We start from the raw sequence: 27003 nt of genomic DNA on the forward strand, positions 1-27003 counted from the left end.
GCACATCAACTTTACTTAGTGGGATTTAATGCTTATAAAGTTTTGGGGGACTGATGGGCAAATGTCATTGGGCTTAGGGTACTTGGACTGCTTCATTAGAATGGAGAAGCCTTTCAGGGATCTGAGGTGTTGACTGAACAGGTTCTTATTGGAAGAAAGGAAATTGATCCTGTAATCTAATTGAGGCTATGTGACATTCCTCAGGTTGAGGCTGGTGTGAGTTTAGAATTCTTCAGAGAAAGAGAAGCCCTGAAGGGAATCCCCCAAGCCCTAGAAAGAAGACTATTTCATTAATGGTAGACTTTGACCTTAATTAGCAGAGTTTTCCCACAGTAGCCCTTGTTTCGTTTTATTGATAAGAGCCATTCTAACTGAGGAAAAGTAATATCTCACTATAGTTTTGAATTATATTTCCCTGATGATTGAGGTGTTGCTCATTACTTCATCTACTTATTGGCCAGGTCTTTTTTCAGAAATGTCTATTCAGATCATTTATATTTTTAAATCAAATTATTTGGGATTTTTACTGTTAACATTGTTTGGACAAGATTTAATAATCTACCTGATTTCATGGTGGAACATGACAACAAAATATTATTGGGATAATAGTTTAGAAAGCTAAACTATTGTGTCAAAGGTCTCCCTGAGAGGTCTTAGCTACAGTAGAGCTCCTTAAAAGTATAAGACAGTAAATGAGACCTTAGAGCCACAGGCCTTTTGTCCCAGCCACATGAGAGGCCAAGACAAGAAAATCACAAGTTTAAGGCTTGCCTGTGCTGCAGAGTGAGGGCTAAAGATACAGTTCAGGGGCAAAATGTTCATATAACATGAATGTCCTCTGTACACAAGAGAAGTCTTTGTCAGTAAGATAACTGGGGGAAATAGCTGTGTACTGCATGTTTACCTTAAAGTTTTACTTGTATATTATTCAGTCTCATCTGAATGTACATTTTTGGTAAAAAAAAAAAAAAAAAAAAAAAAACTTTTAGAGATACTGGTAAAGTTAAAAGCACATTTAAGTCTAGTCCAACGTGGTATTTACTGACGAATCTTAGCATACTGGAGTGAGTATAATCTATCTTTATTTATTTATTTTTCACTTTCTGTCTTGGGGGAAGTGTACCACTCAATTTAAGCTCGGAGGGGCATAGATAGGGCATTTTTAATAGGAATGTGGATATCCAGTGGTTACATGACTGAAGAAAATGCCCTACCCCCCAAAAACTCATGAACTATAATTCTGAGAGGGACAGGGCTTTGTAAGCATTTCCTCACTCTATGATGGAATATTGATAAGCCTCGTCTTGCACAGGCTTTGTGCAGATACTGGGGGCTAAAGAGTGTAATGGTCATATCGTGCCTAGAAAGCATCACCCCGCCTCATCTTCTGGCTCTTGTATCCTTTTTAAAAATCCTCTCCCGAGGTGCTCTTTAAGCCCCCAAAGGAGTGACACAGATGTCCCATTTAGGGCTGAGCATTTCAGTCATTTATTTTCAGTATTTTAAACAATTAGGAGTCTCTGAAATAACCACTGTCTATTGAAAAAGAAGCTTCTCTACCAAAACTGACAGCAGCACTGATCTGCTGGTGTTAACACACATTTAAAAAGCACGTTGAGAGTTACATCATGCTTCTTTAACAGAACCGTAGTCGCTTCCTCACTAAAGCATACATGGCCTCATCCTCACCACTCCCTTTTTAATGTTTACAGTACTAAATGTGAATTCCCTCCTGTGGAGCAGACCTCAGATCCAGTCAAAGTGACTGGTTACTTCCATACCAGTTGTTCCACTATTGCACCTCTGAGCACCTCTTGTCTGGATGAGAGCAGATGAGAACAGTATGCAGGATCCACAGCTGAGTCAGACCACTGATGGCAGTTCTTCCCCAGCAGCCTATGTAGCACCTTCTAGTATTTGCAAGCAAGGCAGCAGAAAGCAAGCTTTTTAGCTCACCCCCACCTTGATTCTTATACTACATAAATCATTTTATATTTAACTAATATTAAATGTGCTTTGGCAATCAGTTAAACTAACAGGGTATTTGTAAGTCTGGCTTTAGAACTGGACTTTATGCCTAGTTTCACACTTAATAATCCATGATTGTAAACAGTTCCTATAACCTCAAATTCCTTATCTGTAAAGGAGGGGTACTTACTTTAGTTTCTGGGGAGATATATATACTATTGATTATAGCAACCACTATCCACGTGTGGATATTGAATACTCAAAAATACATGTAATCTGAATTGAGATTAGGTATACTGTATACACTGTGTTTCAGACAAGACTAGCCGTGATTACTCCAGCCAGATATTAAAGATACAGATTACCCTCTTTACATTTTTAATAATAGATTACTCATTGGGTGACATTATTTTGCATATATTGTATTGTGTGTTTAGCTTTATAAATTATGTTTGTTATAAATGTTAATTTACCTATATAGCTTACATTATATTTCTGCTAGGCAGCTCTTTTCTAAACTGAAAACAGCAAACTTTGGCTCCCAAATCTATCCTGTTTTTTTTTTTTTCTCATGAATAAAGAAAGTTTTATCAGAACAGTCATCAGTTCATTTTTATGTTGTGTAAGCCTGAGTTAATACTAGAGATATGGTTGTCACAAAGCCATCTGGCCTTTAAAACCTAAAACACTGATTTTTCTAGTCTTTAATAGTCTAAATTTGTTGTTCCTGCTCTAGACTATAACAGCTATTCAGTGTGTTAGCTTTTCTTTTGAATCATAATGGCAAAGACAGATAAGTAGTTCAGTGAAGAAAGTGAGCCAAGGAGTGGCTACTAATGGAGTCAAGGTTTCTATGTAGGGCTAAAGAAAATGATAATGGTAGTTTTACAAGTACTTTGAATATATGAAAGCCACTGAATTCTTTTAAAAGTTGGATTCTTTTAAAAAGTAGATGTGAACAACCTGGTAAATATAATAAAGCAGTATGCTAAACATAATACATAATAATAAAAATGTTTTTTAAAGCCAAATGCAGATAAATTATGAAGAGAACAAAACAAGATATATAAAAAAGTAATTTTTAAAAATAGATTATCATGTCAAAAACAGCTTTTACTACATTTCAAAATTCATACCATTTAAGAATACAGTTGTCCTTCAATCTCTGTTGTATTGGCACCTGAACTCCATGGAGATACCAGTATTTTTTAGGTGCTTAAATCCCTTAAATTATAAAATGTTACCATGTTTATAATATCTATCACATATATCCTCCCATACTTTTAGTGGTGTCTAAATTATTTATAGTACTTAATAATGTGTGCTATATAAATAGTTTTCATACTGTATTGTTCAGGGAATGCTTGCCCAACGAGTCTGTCCTTGTTTACAGGAGCATTTTATTCCATGTATTTCCAATATGAAGGTAGTTGAAACCATAGATGGGAAACTCACAAGTGAATAAGGCTGAATCTATTGGCAAGTTTCTCATAGATAGGAAAAGCACCTTGATACCGTCTATCCAGTTCATTCAAACTGTTCTACTGTTTATTCATATTATAAATATCTTGTAATTAAAATGTAACCTGTAACTTAAAGATGGTATACAGTAATGAGTGAATAGCTAATCTCAGTAATACCTAAATGAGTAGTGACTACAATATATGTATATATAACCAGATGTTTAAGGCTGGGTGCGGTGGTGTACACCTATAATCCAAGTGTGTCAATACTATAGTTCTAACACTCCAGAGGAAGAGGCAGGAGGCTTAGGAATTTGAGCTGAGCCTAGGGTAAAGGAGAGTTTATCTCAGTAAAACAACAGCACCAAAACCCTACTATATTGTTAATGTTACTTCTGTTCTGGAGACACCTATCTAAATACAGAAACCATGTGGAGTTTTTGGCACACTTTTGAAAGGAGAATATAAAATTAGCAGTAAGGAGTTGGGAGACTGTTCCAGAATTTACCTGTCTTGTGTTGGTATTTTTATCTTTATTGAAGTGTTGAGCATATGCAATCTGAGGGGTTTTTTTCCATGTTGCTTTGAAACTGACCAAATACTCTCCTTTTTATACAATTGATTCATTGATTAGTAGTGTATAGGGTTTATCAGCAATATACCGTGTGCAATCAAACCACTATTTGGTACATAATTTTCCTTCTGAAGATGATGGTGGATTTTAATTTCATTGCTCCTAGAGCAGCATATTTCAGTATTATATTTCTACTATGATGTAGGACACATTATGTATAAGAGCATAGTGTGGTTTTGGAGCCAAGCAAACCTTGAATTTTAACTTTACTTATTAAATTTAATGTGACACAGTAGAGCCTGTTCTACCTTTGTTTTCTCATACCTAAAATGGAGTGATACCTTCTGTATTTTTAAAGAATAAGCTAGAAAATTACTGTAATTAGCATAAAGTAACCACTCAATTATAACATCATTGCCACTTAATATGCTGGGGTTTTTTTTTTTTAATCAAACTGAAATATCTTAGTTGTCAGTTTCATACATTTCATTATGTATTTTACTGGCTCCTACCTTTTCAACAACATAATAAAATAATAAGTAATATTCTATTTTACTATTTCAGTTAAAGAAAAATAAGAAGAAATCAAAGTCAGATGCTAAAGCAGTGCAAAACAGTTCACGCCATGATGGAAAGGAAGTTGATGAAGGTATTTGAGCAAGGGAAAGGCCTATAGAAAATATTTAATTTTTTAAACTGAGGTGTGTGGTATAAAAGCTGCATTTGTTTCACTTAATCTTGTATGTAGCTCTTTTTAATTGCCATAAATTTTATCATAAAGATCTGTGACGTTACAAAACACTTTGGTTATCTAAATCATTTAAGCATCTAATAGTGCTTACTTATCCTTTAAATTTATGTTTGCTCAATATTGTGAGCAATTGAGAGGCCATTCATCTTGTCTTTGTTTCCTAAAAATATGGTTTGGAGTTTCCCATTTTTTTCTTAACTATACCATTCCTAAAAGGCTGTGTGCAAAATTCTTGAATAAGCCATTTATTATCACACCCTAAACTCTTGTATCAAGAGCAGGTAGTCACTTCTACCCAACAGGATAAAAAGATAAGAGACAATTTTTTTCTGTCACTTTTTCTAAACCATAGTTGACACATTTTGTTAAAAACAAAAGTAGAGTAAAAATAGTTTTTGCCTAAAATAACATGAGATTAGAATAAATTCCTAGGGTAAATTAATATAATCAGCACTCTTGGTTTTTAGCTTAATATCTAAATTTATTATATCTGTCCCACCCATTTTTTTTTCCTTCAAACGTACAACTTTTTTGTCTTCCCCTTACTGAATAACATCTTTTTTCTCGGGCTATATCAGGAGCCTGGGAAACTAAAATTAGTCACAGAGAGAAACGACAACAGCGTAAACGTGATAAAGTGCTGACTGATTCTGGTTCATTGGATTCAACTATCCCTGGGATAGAAAATATCATCACAGTTACCAACGAGCAACTTACAACTGCATCATTTCCTGTTGGTTCCAAGAAGAATAAAGGTATATTAGTGGAACATAAGAGTGGTACATCAAATCAAACTCCTTTAAGTCAGATGTACAGAATATGTCACAATCTTTTTGATCTGCTAACTTTGTGCTGATATACCCTTCTTCATGAGAGTATTGTGAACCACATCCTGGTTTACCTCATAACAGCAGTGTTGTTAATATTGCCTAATGAATGGCTTATTAAATTAAAATTTGCCTTTCTGCCTTGAGTCACATTAGAGAATGTTGTTGCTTCTTTTCCTTATGTGTGTTGCTTTGCCCCAATCCTCTTACATCTTCATTTCTTACAGTGGATAAGACATTGATTAAATGGAATATTTATCACCATTCTGCATGTTGGGCACTTTCATTCCAAGATGAAACAAGCATGTTCTGGTTAGTGCAGGTTCTGTCTATCCACCCCAGTTTTTTGTTTTGTTTCTGGCAAATCTGTAGGTATTAGTAAAGCTAAACCAGAATATCTAAGATGATTGAGCCAATATGTCCTTCCTACCAAGTACTCAGATGTGTAAGCAATCCAACATTAGTAGCTACTTCATGGGAGCACTAGTTTATTTACTTTGTCTTTTGTTGGTGACCTCCCTTTTTTTTTTTTTTTTTTTTTTTTCTATCCCTCAGTTGTTAGCAGATCACCTTCTTAACCTTGTTTTTGTTGTTGTTGTTGTGTTTTTTGGTTTGTTATTGTTTTGGGGGGGATTTTTTTGGGTTTTTTTTTGTTTGTTTGTTTTTGGGTTTTTTTGCCTGCTAACTTACTGAAATTGTTGCCGTTGTACAGTAATGAGCTTTCCTTATTCATTCTGCTGTCATATATTTATTATCAGTGCTTTGAGTATTTTTGCTGGTGACTCTTACTGATTTGGGCATGCCTTCCTTGCTTGCACCTTGTGTTTCATGGGATTTGAGTTCGTTTGGTTTACTTTTTGAACATTGTGATAATTATGCTTGTTTTGTGCCAGAAAGTTGGAATTTTTATGTTAAAACATATATTCTCACTTTTTAACCATATTTCCTATGTTATAATCCCAAATGTGGCAACGGTTTTCTTAAATTGGTGTGCTTGCTTCTGGGATTATTGAAAAGGCAGTTCATGTTAAATGAGGCAAAGTTGAATCCAATTTCAGAGCTCAATTTTTCAGTTCCTACCTAAAAGAACCTTCAGAATTCAGAAGTATTACAGAATAAAGGTCCCCACTTATATTTGGGCAGTTTTCTAAGATTTGGCATTTTAATTGACTAAAAATGTGGTAACTAAAGACTGAGTTCCCTGTGGACATGCAAAATACGTTGTAAAATCACTTTTTCCAATGTCAAAACTGGCACTTGAAGGAGCAATTTATTATAGATCACAATTGTATATTCCGCCTGATTTAATGTGCATAGTGGCCTGTTTAGAATTAAATAAATTTTATTTCTATTTCAACCCAGGTGATTCTCATCTAAATGTTCAAGTTAGCAACTTTAAGTCTGGAAAAGGAGATTCTACACTTCAGGGTGAGAGAAATTACATGACACTTAACCTGAAGGCCCATCAAAATAGAAATTTGGATACATATATCTTTCCTTACATGAATGATGTTAAAAGAAAGAAAAGGGATTAAAGTTATTTTTAATTTCTAAATTAATATGATCATAGTTCAGAGAATTTGAAAAGTGGGAAAGGAAGATCATTCACACTGGGGGTTGGTGTGTTGTAGCTCCTCCTCACATGCATAAAAGTGTTCAGTAATAATTTATGCATAATTTTGCTTCTTGCATCATTTAAGCCAAGAGAGAAGGATCTTTGTTGGGCAAGAATGTAATGTGGGCATGTTTGGGATAAAATACTTTACTCTATATCTTAAGAAAATATAGTTCTTATAAATTTTAACTGCTTCCTTGATGGTATCAAATATGTTATAATAAATGAATATAGTTTAAGGTTATTGGGTGCTTCACAAACAAAATTAACCAAATTCACTCATTCCTCATCGCTGCAGGGAAAGCAGTATACCAGCCTAAAAGCAAAAGTGTTACAGAAAAAGTAAAGCACCTTCTCGTTTCATCCTTGTTCTTAACACCATTGCTTGCTCTATGCCCTCATGCCTCATGTCTCAATCTAAGAAGTGTGTGCGCGCTCGAGTTCTCTCTCTCTCTCTCTCTCTCTCTCGCTCTCGCTCTCGCTCTCGCTCTCGCTCTCGCTCTTGCTCTCCCCCTCCCTCTCCCCTCCCCCTCCTTGCTTCTCCCCTCCCCCCTTGCCTCTGCCCTCCCTCCCCCCCCCCCCCCCCCCCCCCCCACACACACACACATACCTGAGTCCTGGACTCTGTCCTTGAGGTCCTAACATTCATTTGTTCTTGGCTGATGCCATAGAGTTTATTTAAATTTCTCATTTGGTTCTAATGTGCAGTCATTATATGTAATAAAAGTATATCTAAAGAAAGATCATGTAACTAAGAAGTCTTCATTTTCATAGTGGGTGAGTATTCAGTGTATACTAGATATGTTTTCAGTTTGTCATTTTGCCATTGAGAACATCACTAGTATGCATGTTACATTTTAAACTTTCTGTTGACTTTTAAATTAAGAAATCTGTTAGCCAGGCATTGTGGTGCATGCTTGTAATCCCAGCATATCGAGGCAGAGTAGGAGAACCATGAGACTAATGTAAGCTAGTGAGACCATCTTTAAAATCATGTCAGAACTGCATAGCTTACCTTTTATACTCAGGCTACTTAAAGGACACTAAGAGGGAAGGAAACAGTACTATGTACTGATAAGCTGAGCTATCATAGAGATGTGAAAATACCCCATTTTTAACAAGAGATAATATATCTGTTTTTAATTTTTACTTTCTTTTCTTTAAGTTTCTTCAGGGTTGAATGAAAATCTTACTGTCAATGGAGGAAGCTGGAGTGAAAAGTCTGTAAAACTCTCCTCACCGTTGAGTGCAGGTGAGGAGAAGTGGAACTCTGTCCCACCTGCTTCTGCAGGCAAGAGGAAAACAGAGGCATCTGCTTGGACTCAAGACACTGGTGATACTAATGCAAATGGGAAAGACTGGGGAAGGAATTGGAGTGATCGCTCAATATTTTCTGGCATTGGTAAGAACTTTTAGAAAAAAATTAAATTCATCTAAAATTGGTAATCTGATACAGCTTGAATTTTTCAGGAATTGTGAAGGAAACCAAGCCATTAATATAAATATTCCTAAACTGGGCATGTTAGTGCATTCCTGCAGCCCCAGGCTGGAGGATCAGGAAATTATCTTCAGTGGTGTAATGAGTTAGAGAATAGCTTGGGCTACACGAGATACTGTTTAGAAAAAATAGAGTGACAGAGAGAGACAGACAAAGAAATACTAGTCCTGCCATGCAGAAGTAATAGTGATAATTAACTTTCTCAGATCCTTTGCACAGAATAGAGCAACTAACATGACTAACATCATTTTTGTGTAGTGCTTTCACATTCTCTTATCACATTTGCTCATCAGTGTGGCTAACTGATAAATTGTGTGGGCTAGATATAGATAGATAGATAGATAGATAGATAGATAGATAGATAGATAGATAGGTAGGTAGGTAGGTAGGTGTGTGTGTGTGTGTACATTGTACCTGTCTTCAGACACACCAGAAGAGGGTGATGCTGGTGAGTCACCATGTGGTTGCTGGGAATTGAACTCAGGATGTCTAAAAGAGCAGTCAGTGTGCTCTTAACCACCGAGCAATCTCTCCAGCCTGTAATTGTATATTCTTAGTGATGTCATAAATGTAATGTATAAGTAGACATGATAGATTTTAGAAGTTTGAGTCTAAATAAAAATGGTAAATAAAAGTACTAGAGAAGTTTATAGCATCCATTTTAGAGTCTGTAAATGCCTATTATAATTATTTTTCTCTGGATTTTAATGGTAAAAATTAGTAGTTGGGCAGCTTGCTTGTTTCTACTGAAAGGCATTGGTCTTTTAAGCAACACATACTTAGACATTGTAGAGAAAGAAATCTTTATTAAATATGGAAAATTGCAAATAAATAAGGGAAACATATTATCACACCACCCAGTGACAGTTGCAATCAGTTTTTTTATTTCTTTTGCTTTCTCTACTGTGTATAATTTTTGGTTTTTACAATAAACTAAGTTGAGTATGCATTTTTATGTTTCTTTTTTCCATCCCCAAATTGATAAGAAAGGTTTTATTTGTTCTTATAAGCATGTTTACTTAATGACAATGTGTGCTATATTATTTAAATATATTTACTTATCTATTTCTGTATTCTGTGGCTGACTTTTTAATAACTGTTTTAGGTAATGTTACATCAGTGTATTTTTTAGGATAGATTCTTGGGTATAACCTGGGTTAAAGAAAACATGGATATGTTTATTATATTGTCATTTACTCTCATACTTTCATCTTCAGTGTAAGTGACTATCATATTCTTACTTAATAAGGTTGAACTTTTATTTTTTTTTTTTTTAGTCTTCTGTTTTGATAAGTATAAATGCATAATATTTTGGTTAACTTTTAAATCACTGATCCAGTTAGGTATTTTTCCATGAATTAATTGGTCATTTCTACATCTTTCACCAGTTACCTATTCATGTTCTTTGCCGTATGTCTAACGGCCTTCTTTTTTTTTTTTTTTTTTTTAATTGAATTATAATTCCTCATAATAGTAGATAATTTTTTCTTTTATTTTTCAGGGGTTTTGTTTTTATTTCGTCAGAGTCACTATGTAGCCCTAGCTAGTCTAGAAAACTGTTTACAAGGCTGGCTTGGAACTCATGGACAATTCAATCTGCCTGCTAAATGTTGAAAATACAATTGTGAGCCCACCATGCCACCCACACTTGAACATGCAGTTTTTTTTTCTGTTGCACTTATGCCAGGTATTTTTTATAACTTAGCTTAATTTGGGTAGTATTGGATACTAGGAAGTTCTTAGTTTGTGAGGAAAAACAAAAAAGCAACAACAAAAAAACCCACAATGTCTTCCTTAGCTATATTAGCTTTCCATCCTTTTAAAACAGCGAATCTCTTAGCAAGCAAACTGTGACCCATTCACTCATCTGTTTCAGGTTGTTCTCCTCACCTGTAATGTCAAACACTTTCTAGAAATAAAAGATCTGTCTACACAGATAACCTCTAAATTCCTACCATCATTTTCAACAGAAAGAACAAAATTGCTATACTAAAAGCATCCTCCCTCTCATATTTAGTAAAAGAAATCAGGTTTTATGTAATAATGTGGAACACTAACCTTGTAATAAATTTCTAGTTTACTTATAGAAGCTATATAGTTTTGCTACTAGAACATGGATTTCAGTAGTATTTTGTTAATATTGTTACAGATAAAATTAAGCAGGCAATAGATGGGCTTCCCTAGCTAGATTTAAAATTTTGTTGAAATTGAAAGTTTGTGATGGGTCATTGAGGAGGTGTATATGCTCCTTAGGATACAGTCATGTCAAGTAACAAACCACCTTAAAAAAATGCATGCTGTGTGGTTTGTCATTGTGTAGGCATCATAGCATGTACATACACACTAAGAACCTAGAATGTCACTAGGTCAGAAACTCTCATAGGGCTACATGTTTATGTAGCCTGTTATTGACCAAAGTGTCATTTTGTTTTCAGAGAAATAGCTTGAAAATATTAAAAAGATAGGATGGTATAGTTAAAGGAGAATAGGCTAGTTCAGACAGACCTAACAGGAGTTTAAATACATTTAGTTATATAGCTTGAATGGACCTCATATTTAAGTAATTGTCAGAATTGATTGTAATAAATGTCAGGCACCAAGTTTGGTGCCTAGTGTAAAGTACTTGCTTAAATTATGATAGAAATGATTATATAGTGAAATGAATAGGCTTGACACAGTTATACCTAAGCAGTTTTCTAAGTATTAGCAAATCACTTGCTACTCTAAATGGCCTAGCAGGGTTGCTGAAAGGGTCAGAACTCAGTGTATAAAAGAACCATCCACATAGTAGACACTCAGTAAACAACAGCTATTGCTATATTACGGGTTCTCATTTTTTAAAAATAATCACCTTTAAATATTGCTATCATAGTTTTAAATCTGTACATCTTTCAAGTTCTTTGCAAATTGAAGGTTGCAAGTGACGTTCTTTATTTTGCCAGCTGCTTGGTCTAGTGTGGCTAGGGGGATGAGTGCCTCTCAACAGAACTCTGCTTCTTTTGCATCTCTCACATTTAACTCTGCTGTCTCTGGTATGTGAAAACAGTCTTTCGTTCAGTTAACCAAAACATTTTTGTTTAATTTTAGCACTTGTTATTTAGAAAATTAATTAGCACCATATATTGCTCTCAATATAATTAATATATGTAATAGCAAAGGTCTTTAAATTGTAGGGGACATCTAAGTCCTTATGTGCCAAAGTCTGTGGTCTACCACTAGCGTTTAGTAGTATAAATACTCCTAGAAGGTCTTCCCTTTAGTTAGGACAGTAGTGCTTAACCTTCCTAATGCTACAACCCTTTAATACGGTTGGTGATGACTCCCAACCATAATTTTTTTATTGCTTCTTCATATAGCTGTAATTTTACAACTGTTATGAATCATAATCTGTGTTTTCTGATGGCCTTGGGTGATCTCTGTGAAAGGGGTCACAACCTACAGATTGAGAACTGCTGGGTTAGAACATGCTCTTGTTACTAGTACATTCCACCAAACTTCTGGTTGAATTTAGCATATTTCTATTCACTTTTACTTGTTATGAATTTATAAATAAGCCTCTCTTGGACACATATACACAGTAACTCTTTTAAGAGCCTGTTGATTCAGAATATACACTATAAACTGTCAATCCAGCATCACTTAAATGGATAAGTCTTTTATTAATCAACACAAGCTACATATATTTATCAAATATTATATAAGTAGGGAGACACTACAAAGCCCTCTATTTATTAATGATGTTATTTCATGTTGTCTGGAACAGTAGCCTAGAATGGGTACTAGCAGACTCTGTAAAAGCAAATAATAAATAGTTTAGGTTTGGTGGGCCATTCTGTCACTGCCACAATTATCAACTCAGCTCTGCCATGATAACAAGGAAGCAATCGGAGATCAAAGATAAATGAGTATATTGACTTCAAAACACAATTAATTTGACCTTTTCTTCAACCACTTAAAAATATGAAATTCTTCTTGGTTAATGGGCCAGTCATGGTTGGAATTGACTTACAAGATGCAGTTTGCTACCCTCTCGTCTTATTGACCGTATTTCATTTCCAGAGAGCAAGTTCATTGTTTCCTTCATTTGATGACTATACAACATATACATTCAGGGAAAGCAGTAGGAGCCACTGAAGTAATGAGGTTATGTTTCTGCAACCCAAGAGGCTAATATGCTAAATATTACCTCATTTGTAGGGTGATGTGCTAAATTTTACTATTTTGAGTATATACTTAGATAGACAGTAATTATTAGTGAAATGCTAGCAATCTCATCTAGGTAATTAAGTGGAAATGTAAAAATTAGCCAAGACAATGAGGGAATGAAGTGATTGTTAATTTTATTTATACTAACAAGGAACCTATATTTTTTAATAGGTTTTTCGTTTCAGTGGCTCTGAATCCAAGTGACTATCAGAGTCACCTAAGGACTCTTAACACACATGAAATTTGGATTCAGAAGGTCTAGCATGTATATGTGTGTGTCTCTATGCACCTGATAGAATGCTTTAATTTGCATTCTAAAATTTAATTTGTAGCCATAGAGTAATAATGGGTTTTGACCTTACTTTCATGGACTTTTATGTCCCAAAACAATTTTCAGATTTTTCCGTAAAAAGTTTTGGACATTGGACCACCACTGCTTTCATTGGGTTCCTAAGAAACCATGTAACCCCACTTTCATCCCACCTTTTCCAACAGCTAAACTTAGAAAATGCTATCCTTTTCTTTTCAATGCATCTGAACATAACTCTAAACTTCCAGCAACTCTTGTTTTTCTGACTTTTCTCTGTCTGACCTCTCTGGTTAATTTTCTTTCTTTAACTTTCTGTGGCCTAAAAGTTGAGCTAACTCAAACATTTTCTAATGGTTTTCCTGAGTTTTAAGGATATATGCAAACCCTGAAACATCTAGCATTAATTTTTTTTTTTTTTTTTTTTTACTGCTTAACCTTTAAAAAGAAAAATGGAACTTTTTTCAACATTTTGAAATTTGCAGATAACAAGTCAGATTCTAATTGTTATGGAATGGTGGTGGTGTTGAATTAGATCTAGTTATTATCATACTCGATTTTAAATTGCCCTCAATTTTACTTTCCCTTTTAATTTAACCCTTGTTATGTCTAAATTTTCCTTTTAGGAGAAATAAAAAAGAGTCCATGTGAAAGTTTAGAACTTTTGTTATGAAACATCCTTAGGAAGTTCCATTTTTAATTTTATTGCATTCGTTTTTCATTTAAGGATCTACTGCTGAGCCAGTTTCTCAGTCTACCACTTCTGATTATCAGTGGGCTGTTAGCCGTAATCAACCTTATATCGATGAGGAATGGTCTGGGTTAAGTATGTCCTTTTAAATTTTTTCAGTTACTTCTCTCAGAATTTTCTTTTTAGCACCCTGAATTCATGCTTTATGTCTTAATTTTAATCCTAATTTCTCCCCTTTAAAGGTCATAGTAATACAATTTAACACCAACTATGTACTACTTGGAACTTGATTCTGAATACTTATGGAACTAAAACTAACTTTCCGTAATGACTAAGGCAGTTTCAGTTTTATCATAGTTCTGTAGGACTAATTTTTTAGTTTATTCTGTTTTAAGTAGTTTTATTTCTATGGTTTTAGTATAAAAGAAGAAATAGACTATAGCAGTGGCTTTGAATTAATTGTGGTATATGCACATTTTTCATAGCCCAATTTCCAATAGAAACATATGTTTAAAAGAAAGAATTTTAAAAAGGAGAGAGAGTGTAAGGGAGAGTGTGTGTGTGTAACCTGGGCATTGTGACACTCCATTGTTCCAGGAAGCAAAGGCAAGGTTGATCTGTGAGTTCAAGGCCAGTCTAGTCTGTGTAGAAGTTCTAGTCTAGTAAGGCTGCATATGAGACCTTGTCTCAAAATAAAAGTAAAAAAAGAAAATTATCTCCATATTGAAAAAGCTTATTATCTTCATTTAAAATTATAAACTTAAAAGGTTCCCCTAATCCCCAGAACTCCAGATTTCAGAATTTATTCTTTCCTCTGAATTTTTATGTCACATTATTTCCTACCTTATATGTATTCCATCATTTTGGTCCCTATTTTAGAAAACAAAGTATAGATTTAATGTTTTGTGTAAAGTTTCTAAATTTTTTAAAATTATCTTCTGGGTGTTATTTTTCTTTTCCTCTTTGATTTTATAGGTTTGGTTTATAGATTTGATTTTGTTTTGTTTTTGAGTTGAAACCTTCTGAAAGAAAAACTTGGTAACTCTTATATATGTGTGTAGTACTTGGGAGAACAAGGTCTAACTAAATACCCCTTGCTGCTCTAGAGCTCATAGTGATCCATCTATCTACTGTGCTTCCCAAATATTGGAGTGAAAAGCAAGCAGCACAGTCCCCAGCTATTGCGTGCAGTTTTTTGTAGAATGTTCAGTGTAATGTATGATAAAAGTAATGATTTCATAATAGCAGTAATGTTGATGAAAGTAAGCACAAACCATTTGCCCAGAACTGGTCCCAGATTCCTGCATCTCACTTAATACTTCAAACAGTTGTATTAAGTACATACTGTTTTTCCTCACACTTTTCAGATAAAGGAATGGAAGCAAAATAAAACAAAACAAAAAACCCTGTAACATTCTACAGGCTAGTTAAATAGAAGAGGAGGAGATTGAAATTTTGCTGGTCTTTGCACCACTTGTTCTCATTAACTCCTGCTTGACACAGTCACAGTGAAAATAATAATCACAAGACATACATATAGGCAAAATGCCAGTATATATAAAAATATATAAATGGAAAAAATAAAATTAAAATAGGTAATAGTAATCATGAAGGCAAGCTTGTAACACAGTGAATAAAGCAGTCCTTAAAGATTGAGATGGGGTTAGAAATGATGAGAGAGACCCATATCCAAAGATGAAAAAGATGGGATCAAGACTGTCTTACTCTGTGTGTGTGTTGGGGGAAGATGTGCACACCTTTAATCCCAGCATTTTAGAGATAGAGGTGGGAAGATCTCTGAGTTCAAGGCTAGTCTGGTCTACTAAGTGAGTTCCAGGACTACACAGAGAAACCCTGTCTAGAAAAACAAAAACAAGCAGAAAAAAAGAGTCTTGTTTTGCCATGTTGTGTTGATGTTTCTCACTTTGTGGCCCAGTTGGCATCAAGTTTTCAATCCTTGAGTTCTGGGATTACAGGTGAGTACCACAATTCCTGACTAAGGGTACTTGCTTGGAAAGTTTAGTTTAGTCCTGTGTTTAGAATAGAGTATCTATATTAAACTGTAAAATAGAACAAACAATTTTTTCTGTGCATTTTGAATAATTTTAAGAAAACTTTATAAATTGCATCAGGTTGTATAAGGATACAAAAGCATGCGTTGTAAAGACAAAATAATCTGTACTGCTTTAGGAAAAAATAACTGTCTCTACAATACAGAAGGAGTGAGTGATTATAAGAGAGCACTAGTTAAAGGGTCTGAGCTGCTGAGAGTTAATGAGAACACTGAACGAGCAGCCATAGGTTTCCTGCTGGATAGTTTTACCTTACCTGTATGAGACTTTTAAGTATGAAGAACCATCACTGGTGCTAAAGAAATGGTTTGGAAAAAGAAAGAAAAATTACATATAAAAGTGTGTTGACAAGATTCTAGATGCTTAAAGTTAGGTGTGGTCTGGCAAGATAGTTTAGTGGGTAAGGGCACTTGCCTCTAAGCCTTACAACCTGAGTTTGAGCTCCAAAACCCACATGATAGCAAAGAACCGGTTCCCACAAGTTGTCCTCTCATTTCCACATACTTAAACATGAATACACAAAAAATGAATTGGTAAATAGACATTAATCTTATTGGGAGAGGATGGTCCTAGTTGGTCTAAAGAGGTGGCTTGGGGGCTAAGAACGCTTGCTGCTCATATTGGAGACTTGAGTTCAGTCCCAGCACATCCATAACGACTCACAGCTATCTTAAAATCCAGCTCCATGGGATCTGAAACCGTCTTCTGGCCTCCATGGGCATGGCATACATGCATACACGTAAAATAAAAATATAGAAAACTGTTGGGCGATGGTAGTACACACCCTTAATCCTAGCACTCAGGAGGAGAGGCAGGTGGATTTCTAATATCGAGGACAGCCAGGGCTACACAGAAATCCTGTCTGACTCCAATATATATATGTGTGTGTGTGTGTGTGTGTGTGTGTGTGTGTGTGTGTGTGTGTGTGTGTGTGTGTGTGTATTTTCTTTTTCTTTTTTTTTTCTTTCTTTTTTTTTTTTTTTTTGAAATCCCAGTAGTTGGGAGGTAGAAGCACTTGGAAGAGACAGAAGGATCAGGTATTCAACATCTTTTTTTGATTACAGTTCAGTATCAAGTTCAAAACCAACCTGAACAAGAACTCTTGTAAGAAAGAAAATTTTTATACTTAATACATGTCAAGAATACCATCTTTGTGTTTTCTGTGCCATATTGGCAGTGTTCTGCATCCACAAATTTCTTTTTTAACTTACTTTGTCTGAATTTTATTTTGATGTTTTTATATCATTAATGTGTCTTTTTTAACTCATTGAATTATTACACTCATTAATTGTTACTCCTGAATTTATAGAATGAAGTATAAGTGTATTATGGTTGCCACAAATTAGAATCAACAGTCCTCTAATTGTAGGGCAACACTTAGTCCATAGAGTAGGGTGTTTCAGTAGCCCCAATCTGGTACTAGAAGCCTGGGATGTTCCTAGAGAGCTTCTGGTCTCTAGTCTGTGATGAAAGCTTGGAAACATACTGTGAGCGAATGGGGCAGCAGCGAGACAAGTTAACTTGGTGACGAGAGGGAAGGTCAAGTGAGCAAAAGACTGTTCAGTAGAGTGTTGATACTATATTTAAACACTAGAGAATGTCTTTCAAACATAGCTGTGTTTTACTAAATCATAAAACTTACTGCTTACAGGAGTTCTGGTAAAAGTAGTTGTTCCCCAGGTTGAAGCTAGCAATGCTGTACTTGAACCTAAAACACTATTCCACAAGATTAAATGAAGGGATAAACTCCTTACCCATATATACAAAAATTGCAGTAGGGAAATTACTGTTTAATAAATGGATAAAAGTACATTATGAAGTCAGGCAGTGATGGAGCATGCCTTTAATCCCAGAGGCAGAGGTAGTTTGAGTTTAAGGCTAGCCTGGTCTACAGAGAAAGTTCCAGGACAGCCACGGCTGTTACACAGTCCAGGGTGGGAAGTGGGGTGGCTACACAGCATGACTTATTTTCAAGAAAACTGTTGCAGAAGTTCATGAGTGATGGGGATACAGCTCATTGGTAGAGTGCTTGCTTAACACACACAAAGCCCTGTGTTTAATACTTTTACCACGAAAATGACATCGTTTATTAGCACAGTAAACCTATGAATCTTGGAAAGTCTCTGGGTAATATTTGGATTTGGGTTATTAAACTGTTAAGTAGCTTTTGTTTGATACCAGTTAATTAAAAAATTAATCTCTACTCAGTAAACAAAAAATAGCATAGGGTTTTATATAGTCACCACAGATTTTTGCTTCTGTTAATGTTTTTACAGAAACTAAACCAAAGAGTACAGTTGTTTCCCTGATTTGAAAGCCATCTAAGCTTTTTGAAAAGTAATTCACTAAGTGTTAAACTAGATTTTTATTTCTTCCCATACACCCTAAAGTATTCATTGAGGAAATGGATCATATGTTAGTAGTATGCTGCATATTTATAGTTTCCTTTCTGGCAATCAGTCTTAGAGACAAGACTAATGGATAAAGTTTTCAGTTTTTCATCAATGAGATTTAAATCTCACAGTGAAGCTCAGACAGTTGAAGTCCCCTAACAACATTAGTGACGAATGTTTGGTATAAGATGAGCAGCTCTGAAATACCTACAGGATCCATTTGTGCTTATAAAAACAACTCTACATTTCTATACATACCAAATATATCAAAAGTAGGATGTAGCTATAATGGGCAAGGCCCTGGATTGAATCCCTAGTATTTAAAACAAAAGACAAATGTCTCTCACAGAGATTCTTCAAATGTCATCATTGATATTAAAAACAATAGCTGCCATTTCTTGAACGCTTATTATATTGCTATAAACTACTGGTTTAAATGTATCTTATATCATCTTGTTAGCATTCCATGAAGTTGATATAAAGCCCCTTAAGATTAAGAAACTTAGCCAGGGGGCTATAGAGATGGCCCATCAATTAAGAGCACAGGTTGCTCTTCTACAGGACCCAGGTTCAATTCCCAGCACGTGGTAGCTCACAACTGTCTCTAACTCCTGTTCTAGTGAACTAGCATCTTCACATAGACACACATGCAAGCAAAACACCAGTGCACCTAAAAATAAATAAGTCGGGAAGGGGTGGGGGGGTACTAAACCAGGCTTAGTAGTGCACTTGGAGGCAGAGGCAGGCAGATATCTGAGTTCTAGGAAAGCTAGGACTTCACACAGAAACCCCCCGTCTTGAAAAGAAAGAAGGAAGAAAAATTAAGCAGTGTTGTATTGCATTAAGTGATAAAGGGTTATTAATGAACATTTGTTTGACAATGAGGCCCATGTTCTTAACCTCTATATTTATACTCCAAAGTACTTACTGAATATTCATCCACTCATGATACAGGATGATAAATTTTGAGGTGGAAGAAAAGACTGTCTTTTGTGGCACACTTCACACTTGTTGCACATTTTCTTAACTATTAAGCTCTGCTTATTTTTGGACTTCCCACCCTTTTTATTTTCATAGTCCCATGTGGTAAAATATGTCATTCTTTTCTTATTATGTTTCCATATCTCTCTCCATGGAGTAGTTAGACTGTTAGCTGCGTGTGAGAGTGGCTTCTGCACATGTCTTACAACTTGGACCAACTTAACTCAATTCTACCACATAGTTAGAGCTTACTCAGGTACATGAGGAGATGAACTTGCAATCTGGAGAGAATATATTTACTATTAATGTGTGCCTTCCTCACATAAGTTTGGGAACATACTGTGCAGAAGATTTTGGTTTTTGTTTGTTTTCCTGTGAGCGCTCTCTCACTCAGATCATTCTTTGGTTTTCTCAAATGTGTATTAAAGCTTTTGTGAAAATCTATGAGTATCTCTTCTGTAAACAAAAAGTTTACCTGGGAAAATTAAAATGACAGAAAGTAACAGTAAGCATAAAACAGGCAGATGCGCCTCCTTGCTACTAAAATGTATGTCCAAGTCATGTTCGGCATTACCCTAGGAACAGATGAGTGGAATGGTTTAGAAATTCCAGAAGCAATAGAGTGCATATGGAAAAAAGAAAACTTAGTATTTGGTATTAGTAGCATTAAGAAATGATGGGGAATGTTGGGCTTCTTTCGTTTAAACGATGCTAGGAAGACTTACCGACTACTTGGAAGTAAAGTTTAATCTCTGCCATCTTAAACAAAACTTGACTGTAAGTGGATACCATAAGAATGCATGTGGGAGTGAATGGTTTGCAGTGGGAGAGGGAAGAGTCAACTCTGGGAAACACTTAGCTCAAGAGAAGCAAAGGCTTGTGCTCCCCTCTAGCATCGACCAGTGAGTTTCCTAAGTAAAGTGTGAAGGACTGATGCTAGGAATTCAGAATGCTAGGATAAACATATATTTAGGACTAGGGGGATGAAAGCCCTGCAGGTGACACTTGGATGCTTTTAGAGTCATCAGATAAGAGGCACTTGAATCATCTCAAATGTTAGGAGACAGCAAGTATTAGAAAGGGAAAGAAAGAGCTTACATAGTCTGTCATGATTTGGTAAAACTGAAGAGCCTGATACTGAAAAGCTTACAGGGATGGGACAAGTGTATTATGAGGGTATATAATTTTGTATTATTATTAAATAAAGCTTAATTCTGTACCTTAAAAAATAAATTGGTTATAAAAATATGGCCAAGTTAAAAACAGGGAAAAGTAAAGATGTTGAACACTGACAAAGGGGAGTAACATTAATAACTAATAAGTGTGTCTTGTGTGTCTAAAAATTCAACTAAATCTTGTGTGTAGCAACATTTGGACAAAGACTACTATGTTTCCGTTTTTTCCTAGCTGTTATAATATGCTCAGAGGAAAGAAAAATAGTTTAAAATTATAGCTTGATTCCATATAAAGAATTTTTAGTATTTGGATTTTAGTTTCTAGCAGAATGACAGATAGCTAATTCAAATTATTATCTTTTAGATGGTTTGTCTTCTGCTGATCCTAGCTCAGACTGGAATGCACCAGCAGAGGAGTGGGGAAACTGGGTAGATGAAGATAGAGTTTCACTTCTGAAGTCCCAGGAACCGGTTTCTAATGATCAAAAGGTAAGTACAAGGAATTAAAAGGTAATTATTTGTTAAAGAGACTCAGGAGAATTCTAGGGCACAGTCTCAGGAAGGAGGTGGTATTGAACAACTTAAGAAACAGTGATTAGGCCTCAAGATTGTCACTGTACTTGTAATTTAGAGCATTTTCATTACAAATTTTGGAATCAGGGTTGAGGGTGTAGCTCTGTGGAAGAGCATGTGCTGAGCGTGTACAAGGCCCTGAGTTCAGTCCTCAGTATCAAAAAGATTAAAAAAAATCCTGGACTTAAAGCCATATTTCATAAAGTTCAGTAGTTAAGGGATTAGTATTAGAGTCTGCAAAGATAGCTCAAGGGTTAAGAATACTGGATGGTCTTAGAGAGGACTGGATTTGATTCCCAACACATACATGGTGGCCTACAGCCATCTGTAACTCCAGTCCCAAGGTATCTAACACCTCATACACAGCAATGCTGCACAAACAGGCAAAATACCCATTCATACACATAAAATAAATTTCTTTAAAAAGAAGTATTGGCAAATAAGGTTCTGGGGGAAAAAGTAGAACTGGAGGAGAGGCAGTGGGTGGCAGTGATGCACAGTGTGAGGAAGGGTCGGGGATGCTGGAGAGATTTTAATGCAGGTGGGCAGACTAGCTACTGAAGAGCCATAGAATCTTAATGTAGCCCTGTGTTTTGCAGGTGAGTTTAGACAATATAAAAATGAGATTTGCTTGTATAAACAGATGTGGGAAGGGCTGAACAGATGGCCATACAAGCATGAGGACCTGAGTTGAAAGTCCAGCACTCACATGAAGCCACAATTGGTAGCGTACACCTTTAGTCCCTGTGGTCTTTCACCAAGATGGGAAGTAGAGACTAGAATCCTAGGAATCACTGAGCCAACAGGGCTGATATACATAGCATTAAACACTTAAATAAAAAGACTCTGTCTTAAGATGAAAGGACTCTTTGAACCCCATGCCATGGTATAAATGGGCCTACAGTCGTACAAACACAGATACACAGACATATCTGTCTGTATACACACACCAGGAAGGAAAAATTGTTAGTCTTGAGACAAACTATAATTTGCCATCCACTGCTTTGCTATGTACATGCAAATGAAAAAGGTTAAGAATAAAGTTTGAGATGTGGAGAGTGGTGTGGATGTGTGTGTGCAGCTGCGAAGTGGTGGATCCCTTGATTAGTATGTATGCAAAGCCCTGGGTTTAATCCTTAACACTGCTAAGAAAAGGAATTAAAGCTATCGTCAGTGAAGTATGAATAGACACTTGAAAGTACACTGATCAGTAAGCAAGAGGTGAGTGATACTGTATATTTCTATAAAATTTTATGTTTATCCAAGTCTCAAGAAAAAAATTGAATGTACACAAAATTTCAAGGTAATTGTCCTCTCTTGAGATCAAGAGTTTGAAAGTTGTTGGTAATGCTGATTTGGGGTAGTTTCAAGAGAGCCTTATCTAGCCCAAGCTGGCTTTAAAGTGCTGATCCTCCTGTTTCCATCCAGTGAGGGTTTTTTCTATGTTTTTATTGATTCTTTCAGTTTCACATCTTGCACTCAAGTCCCACTTATCTTCCCGTCCTCTCATATCTGCCCTCTGCCTTTGCAGTATCATGTCAAAAGAAAATTAAAAAAAAAAAAAAAAAAGAAAGAAAGAAACAACATAGAAAGCATCTTGTCGTGGAAGTGTATAGTGTGTCTGTCTACAGGATACCCCTCTGTCCACACATTTCTACTTGTAAATGTTCATTGCAATGAGTCATTGGTCTCGTACTAGATCTTCTGTGACATCATCAATATTGGATCCTCATCGAGACTCCTCCCACTTAACCTGTGGTTTCCTTGTGTCATGGCAGTCCTGTAGCTTTGGATCAGCAGAACATTCCCTTTCACGAGCTCCAACAGTTCACAGATGATGTAGATTTTGGGGTAGGCCAACTCACAGCCCTTGAGCTGAGCCTGGATAGTAGCTGAGGGAGTCAGCCTGCTGGCTCTGCACATCCTCTCCCACATTAGCACCACCAGAGTGCGTGTTCTAGCTTTGCCCAGCTAGCCTGCCCATCGCAGGAAGCAGTGTCAGCTCTCCCACTGTCATCCACACCAATGCCTCCAGTGCCAGCTCCACTGTGTTGCCCAGGTGAGGTGCAGGGCTTGCTCTCCGAAGTGCTGAAGCTGGTGAGGGCCAGAGCCAGTGAGATCTTAAAGTTTTATTAAATTTTTGTTAATTAGCTTATTATTTATATTTTTGAAGCTAAAGATGGTGACTGAAATTATTTCACAATTGTTCTGAGTAATATAAGCTTAACCAGTTGGTTTTACTTAAGTATTTTATTTTTAAACAGGTTTCAGATGATGATAAAGAAAAAGGAGAGGGAGCTCTTCCAACTGGAAAATCTAAAAAGAAGAAGAAGAAGAAGAAGAAGCAAGGTGAAGATAACTCTCTCTCACAGGTAACGTACCTGAACAGTGAGCATTTGTTATGGTGCTCTCACTGTGGGTGGTATGGAAGGATGGTGTATAAGCCCTAAGAATATGTAGAGATAAACAACAGCATGTGAGCAGTCTATAAAAATGTTTGAGTGTTTGGCCTGCATGTGTGTATGTGTACCACAAGAGTCCTAGTATGAAGTTGGACATGTACGTTTTATTATAAAATGGTGAGGTGGGAAAGGCAGCACCAGGTCATACATGACAAAACAAATTACGATCATCATGTAGATGGAACAGACCTGAGTCCACTTCCATTTTCCTCTTCACCTGCCTTCTAATCATCCTCTCTCATGTTAACATTCCACAGACCTCTTTCTTGCCTCCAAACTAGCCGTTGGCTCTTCATACTGTTAACTAATCATGACTTTCCGTATACTTCAGAAGTCGTCTACCAAGATGGAGGTTGCTAGCAGCCACCTGTCCCTTTGCATCTGTGGGACTCTGAGCTACTGTAGGATCAAGGATAATATAGCTCCACCCTTTTCCACTAGCCACTTGATTGTGAAGTGCAAGTGTTTCAGTGTTTCCTACATTTATAAAACCAGTAATAGTTTCCAGGACAGTAGAAAACAGAAGCCTTGGATGAAGGGTAGAATTTTGGACTCCTTGGTCCTGAAGAAATCTGGTCCATGTACTCTTCGTGCCGAGTTCTGCCTGTAGCCCCAACCCCTCCCTAGTCTCTGACTTCCTAGAGGACCATTTCTTTATAAATGAAATGGTTAAGTTCATCAAGAAAATAGGAAGTTGGGAGATGGCTGATTTGTTGAAGGACCTGCTACACAAACACAAAAACCTGAGTTTGAATCCCTAGAACCCACAGAAAATACTGGACATCTTGATGTGTGCCTGTAATCACAGTCTCAGCAGGGAAAGGCAGAGTGAGAGGCAAATCCCTGAAACTGTCCAGCCAAGCTCACTAAATTGGTGAGCTTCAGGTTCAGTGAGCAACACTGTCTCAGAACAATTAAAGGTGGCTGGCTAGATTTGGTAGTCCATACCTTTAATCCCAGTTCTTAGGAGTTTAATTAAGGTTGTGAGACCCTGTCTAGAGAAGGAAAAACAAAAAGCAAAAAACTACACCCTGAACTTAAATTCACATCAGAATTCTTAATTGCTATTCAAACTCACTACTGTCTTTTCACATTTCATAGAATAGCAGTATTGAAAGGAAGGTTGTGTGTGTGTGTGTGTGTGTGTGTGTGTGTGTGTGTGTGTGTGTGTGTGAGAGAGAGAGTGTGAGAGAGAGAGAGAGAGAGAGAGAGAGAGAGAGAGAGAGAGAGAGAGAGAGAATGAGAATGAGAATGTTTGTGGAGGTCAGAGGCCAGCTTCTGAGAAGTCAGTTCAGCTCTCTGCTATGTGGGTGCTGGGGATTCAAGTTGTTGGCCTGGTAAGCAAGTGAGTACTGTCATTGCCCAGAAAGGAAAGTTTTGCAGTCATGTTGGGCCATTGTTAGAATAGCCACTAGAATATGCATGTGTTGACATGCAGTATATTCTTTGTGTTCTTTATATATGTAAGCGTGTAATGTGACTTGGTATTATTTTGTTAAACTTTAAAAATACAAGTAGTGGACATGGAATACATTAAAACTTAGATGGGATCTTGGAAATTTCCTGTGCAAACTTTTACAGCTAAGGAAATAAAAGAACAAAGAAACCAAGACAAATGGTTTAAGTCATGTTATGACTAATTGAAGTTCTCTATATACTCTTTATAATTGTATATAATTATAATTTGTATATACAAACATTACTCCTTGAAGTCACCAAATGAAATGCTGTTTTCTAAGCCTTGTTTTCTCTTATAAATTAAATACTAAGTTTATTCTCTTTGAGTTGGTCTCTGACCACAGAGGTTTCCATTCTGGATGAGTGTTAGTATATGTAATTTAAAGGGGCAGGATTTGTGACAAGGTTTCATTCTGTAGCATAAGCTGGCCTTGAACTTGTAGTAGTCTACCTGGCTTGGACACCTTTTTAAGTGAAGACACCGTAGGGTGTCTTCAGGAACATAAACAAAGTAGATTTTAAGCAATAAAGAATGATTGTTATAATCAATTGCTGTAGTCATCAAGAGATTTAATATAACAAACAGCTTTCTTCTGCAGGACACAGAAGACCTAGAAAAGGACACTAGAGAAGAGCTTCCAGTGAGTACCTCGAAAGCCCGTCCAAAACAGGAGAAAGCTTCTTCCCTGAAGACCATGAGCACTAGTGAGCCAGTTGAAGTACTTATCAAAAATAGCCAGGTAAAGAGTGGTAAAGTTTTGTTGCCTTAATAATTATACAGTAATCAATATTTTATTAAAGTACTATGCTAAACATATGAAATGATCACAAAGAAAACCTGAAGAGAAATATAGAACAAGCCAGGCATGGTGGCACACACCTTTTCATCCCAGCACTCAGGAGGCAGAGGTAGGTGGATCTCTTGAATTTAAAGGCAGCCTGGTCTACAAAACAAGCTCCAAGTACTACCTGCAGTTTCAGGCACCCACTGCCCATCATGAAACAGATTTCCCCAGTGCTAAAGGGGATCTCCATATTATGCTTTCTCCTAAAGAATAGAGGACCAAAGAGAAAGTGCTTTTACCAGCCACATTGATTGACCCAACATACACACCTTAATGTGATCAGTCTCCCAGAATGTAGCATTTGTTTAAAATTTTGATAATTTTTTAAGGTTTTTTTGTTTGTTTGTTTCAGTTTTTTTAATTTTTAGTTTGGTTTTGCTTTGTTATTATTGTTAGAGACAAGGTTTCATATAGCTCTGGCTGACCTTAAACTCAACTGTCTAGCCAAAGCTGGCATAAATTCCTGAACCTCCTGTCTCCGTATCCCAATTGCTGGGATTTTACCTTTGTACCTGACAGTGACAAATTTTTTTTAATCACATGCCTTCTATGGAAATATTGATGAGTCAGAAGAGACTAATTTATGAAATGTGACATGAAATAGCATAGTTTCTAATTGGATAACCTGCATGTGGTACTTTGAATAAGCCCCCCAAAGGCTCATAGATTTGAATGTTTTAGTCATGAGAGAATAAAACTCTTTGAAGGATTAGAAGGATTAAGGGATGTGGCCTTGTTAAAGGAAGTGTGTCATTAGAGATGTGCTTTGAGGTTTCAAATGCCATGCTAGATTCAGTTTCTCTTTGTATGTAGATCAGGATGTAAGTCTCAACTACTGCTCTGATGCCATCCTTGCCACCATGCTCCCCACCACAATGCCTAACTCTGATACTGTAAGCAAGCTCCCAAAAGAGTTGCCGTGGTTGTGGTGTCTCTAAACAAAAATAGGATAGTTACTAATACACTGAGCCTTATTTAAATAAGGAGGCTAGAAAGTTGGCTCAGTGGTTGGGAAGACCTTTTGCTCTTGCAGACCAGGGTTTGTTTCCCAGCACCCACATGGTGGCTCACAACTGTGTGTAACTCCAATTGGGTACCAAGCACATGAAACACAAACATATTTGTAGGCAAAACACACATAAAA

At 36.3% G+C, this 27003-nt stretch overlaps 1 protein-coding gene across 5 annotated transcripts in view; it reads left to right on the forward strand.

Annotated features, from left to right (window-relative positions):
• Mtdh (metadherin) overlaps positions 1-27003 on the forward strand; it is a 54990-nt gene that overhangs the window by 22647 nt on the left and 5340 nt on the right. The window contains exons 3-11 of one of the 5 annotated variants that reach the window (XM_034516251.1): positions 4570-4654; positions 5335-5511; positions 6946-7011; positions 8364-8600; positions 11639-11728; positions 13937-14035; positions 20886-21010; positions 23359-23466; positions 25614-25754. In XM_034516251.1, coding sequence (XP_034372142.1) covers positions 4570-4654; positions 5335-5511; positions 6946-7011; positions 8364-8600; positions 11639-11728; positions 13937-14035; positions 20886-21010; positions 23359-23466; positions 25614-25754 — 1128 coding nt within the window. The remainder of the gene's footprint in view (positions 1-4569; positions 4655-5334; positions 5512-6945; positions 7012-8363; positions 8601-11638; positions 11729-13936; positions 14036-20885; positions 21011-23358; positions 23467-25613; positions 25755-27003) is intronic. The other 4 variants (XM_076911251.1, XM_034516252.2, XM_034516254.2 and 1 more) reach the window with 4 other exon arrangements.

Source organism: Arvicanthis niloticus, chromosome 13 (genome assembly GCF_011762505.2).
Source record: "Arvicanthis niloticus isolate mArvNil1 chromosome 13, mArvNil1.pat.X, whole genome shotgun sequence".
In the NCBI taxonomy this organism is placed as follows: domain Eukaryota; kingdom Metazoa; phylum Chordata; class Mammalia; order Rodentia; family Muridae; genus Arvicanthis; species Arvicanthis niloticus.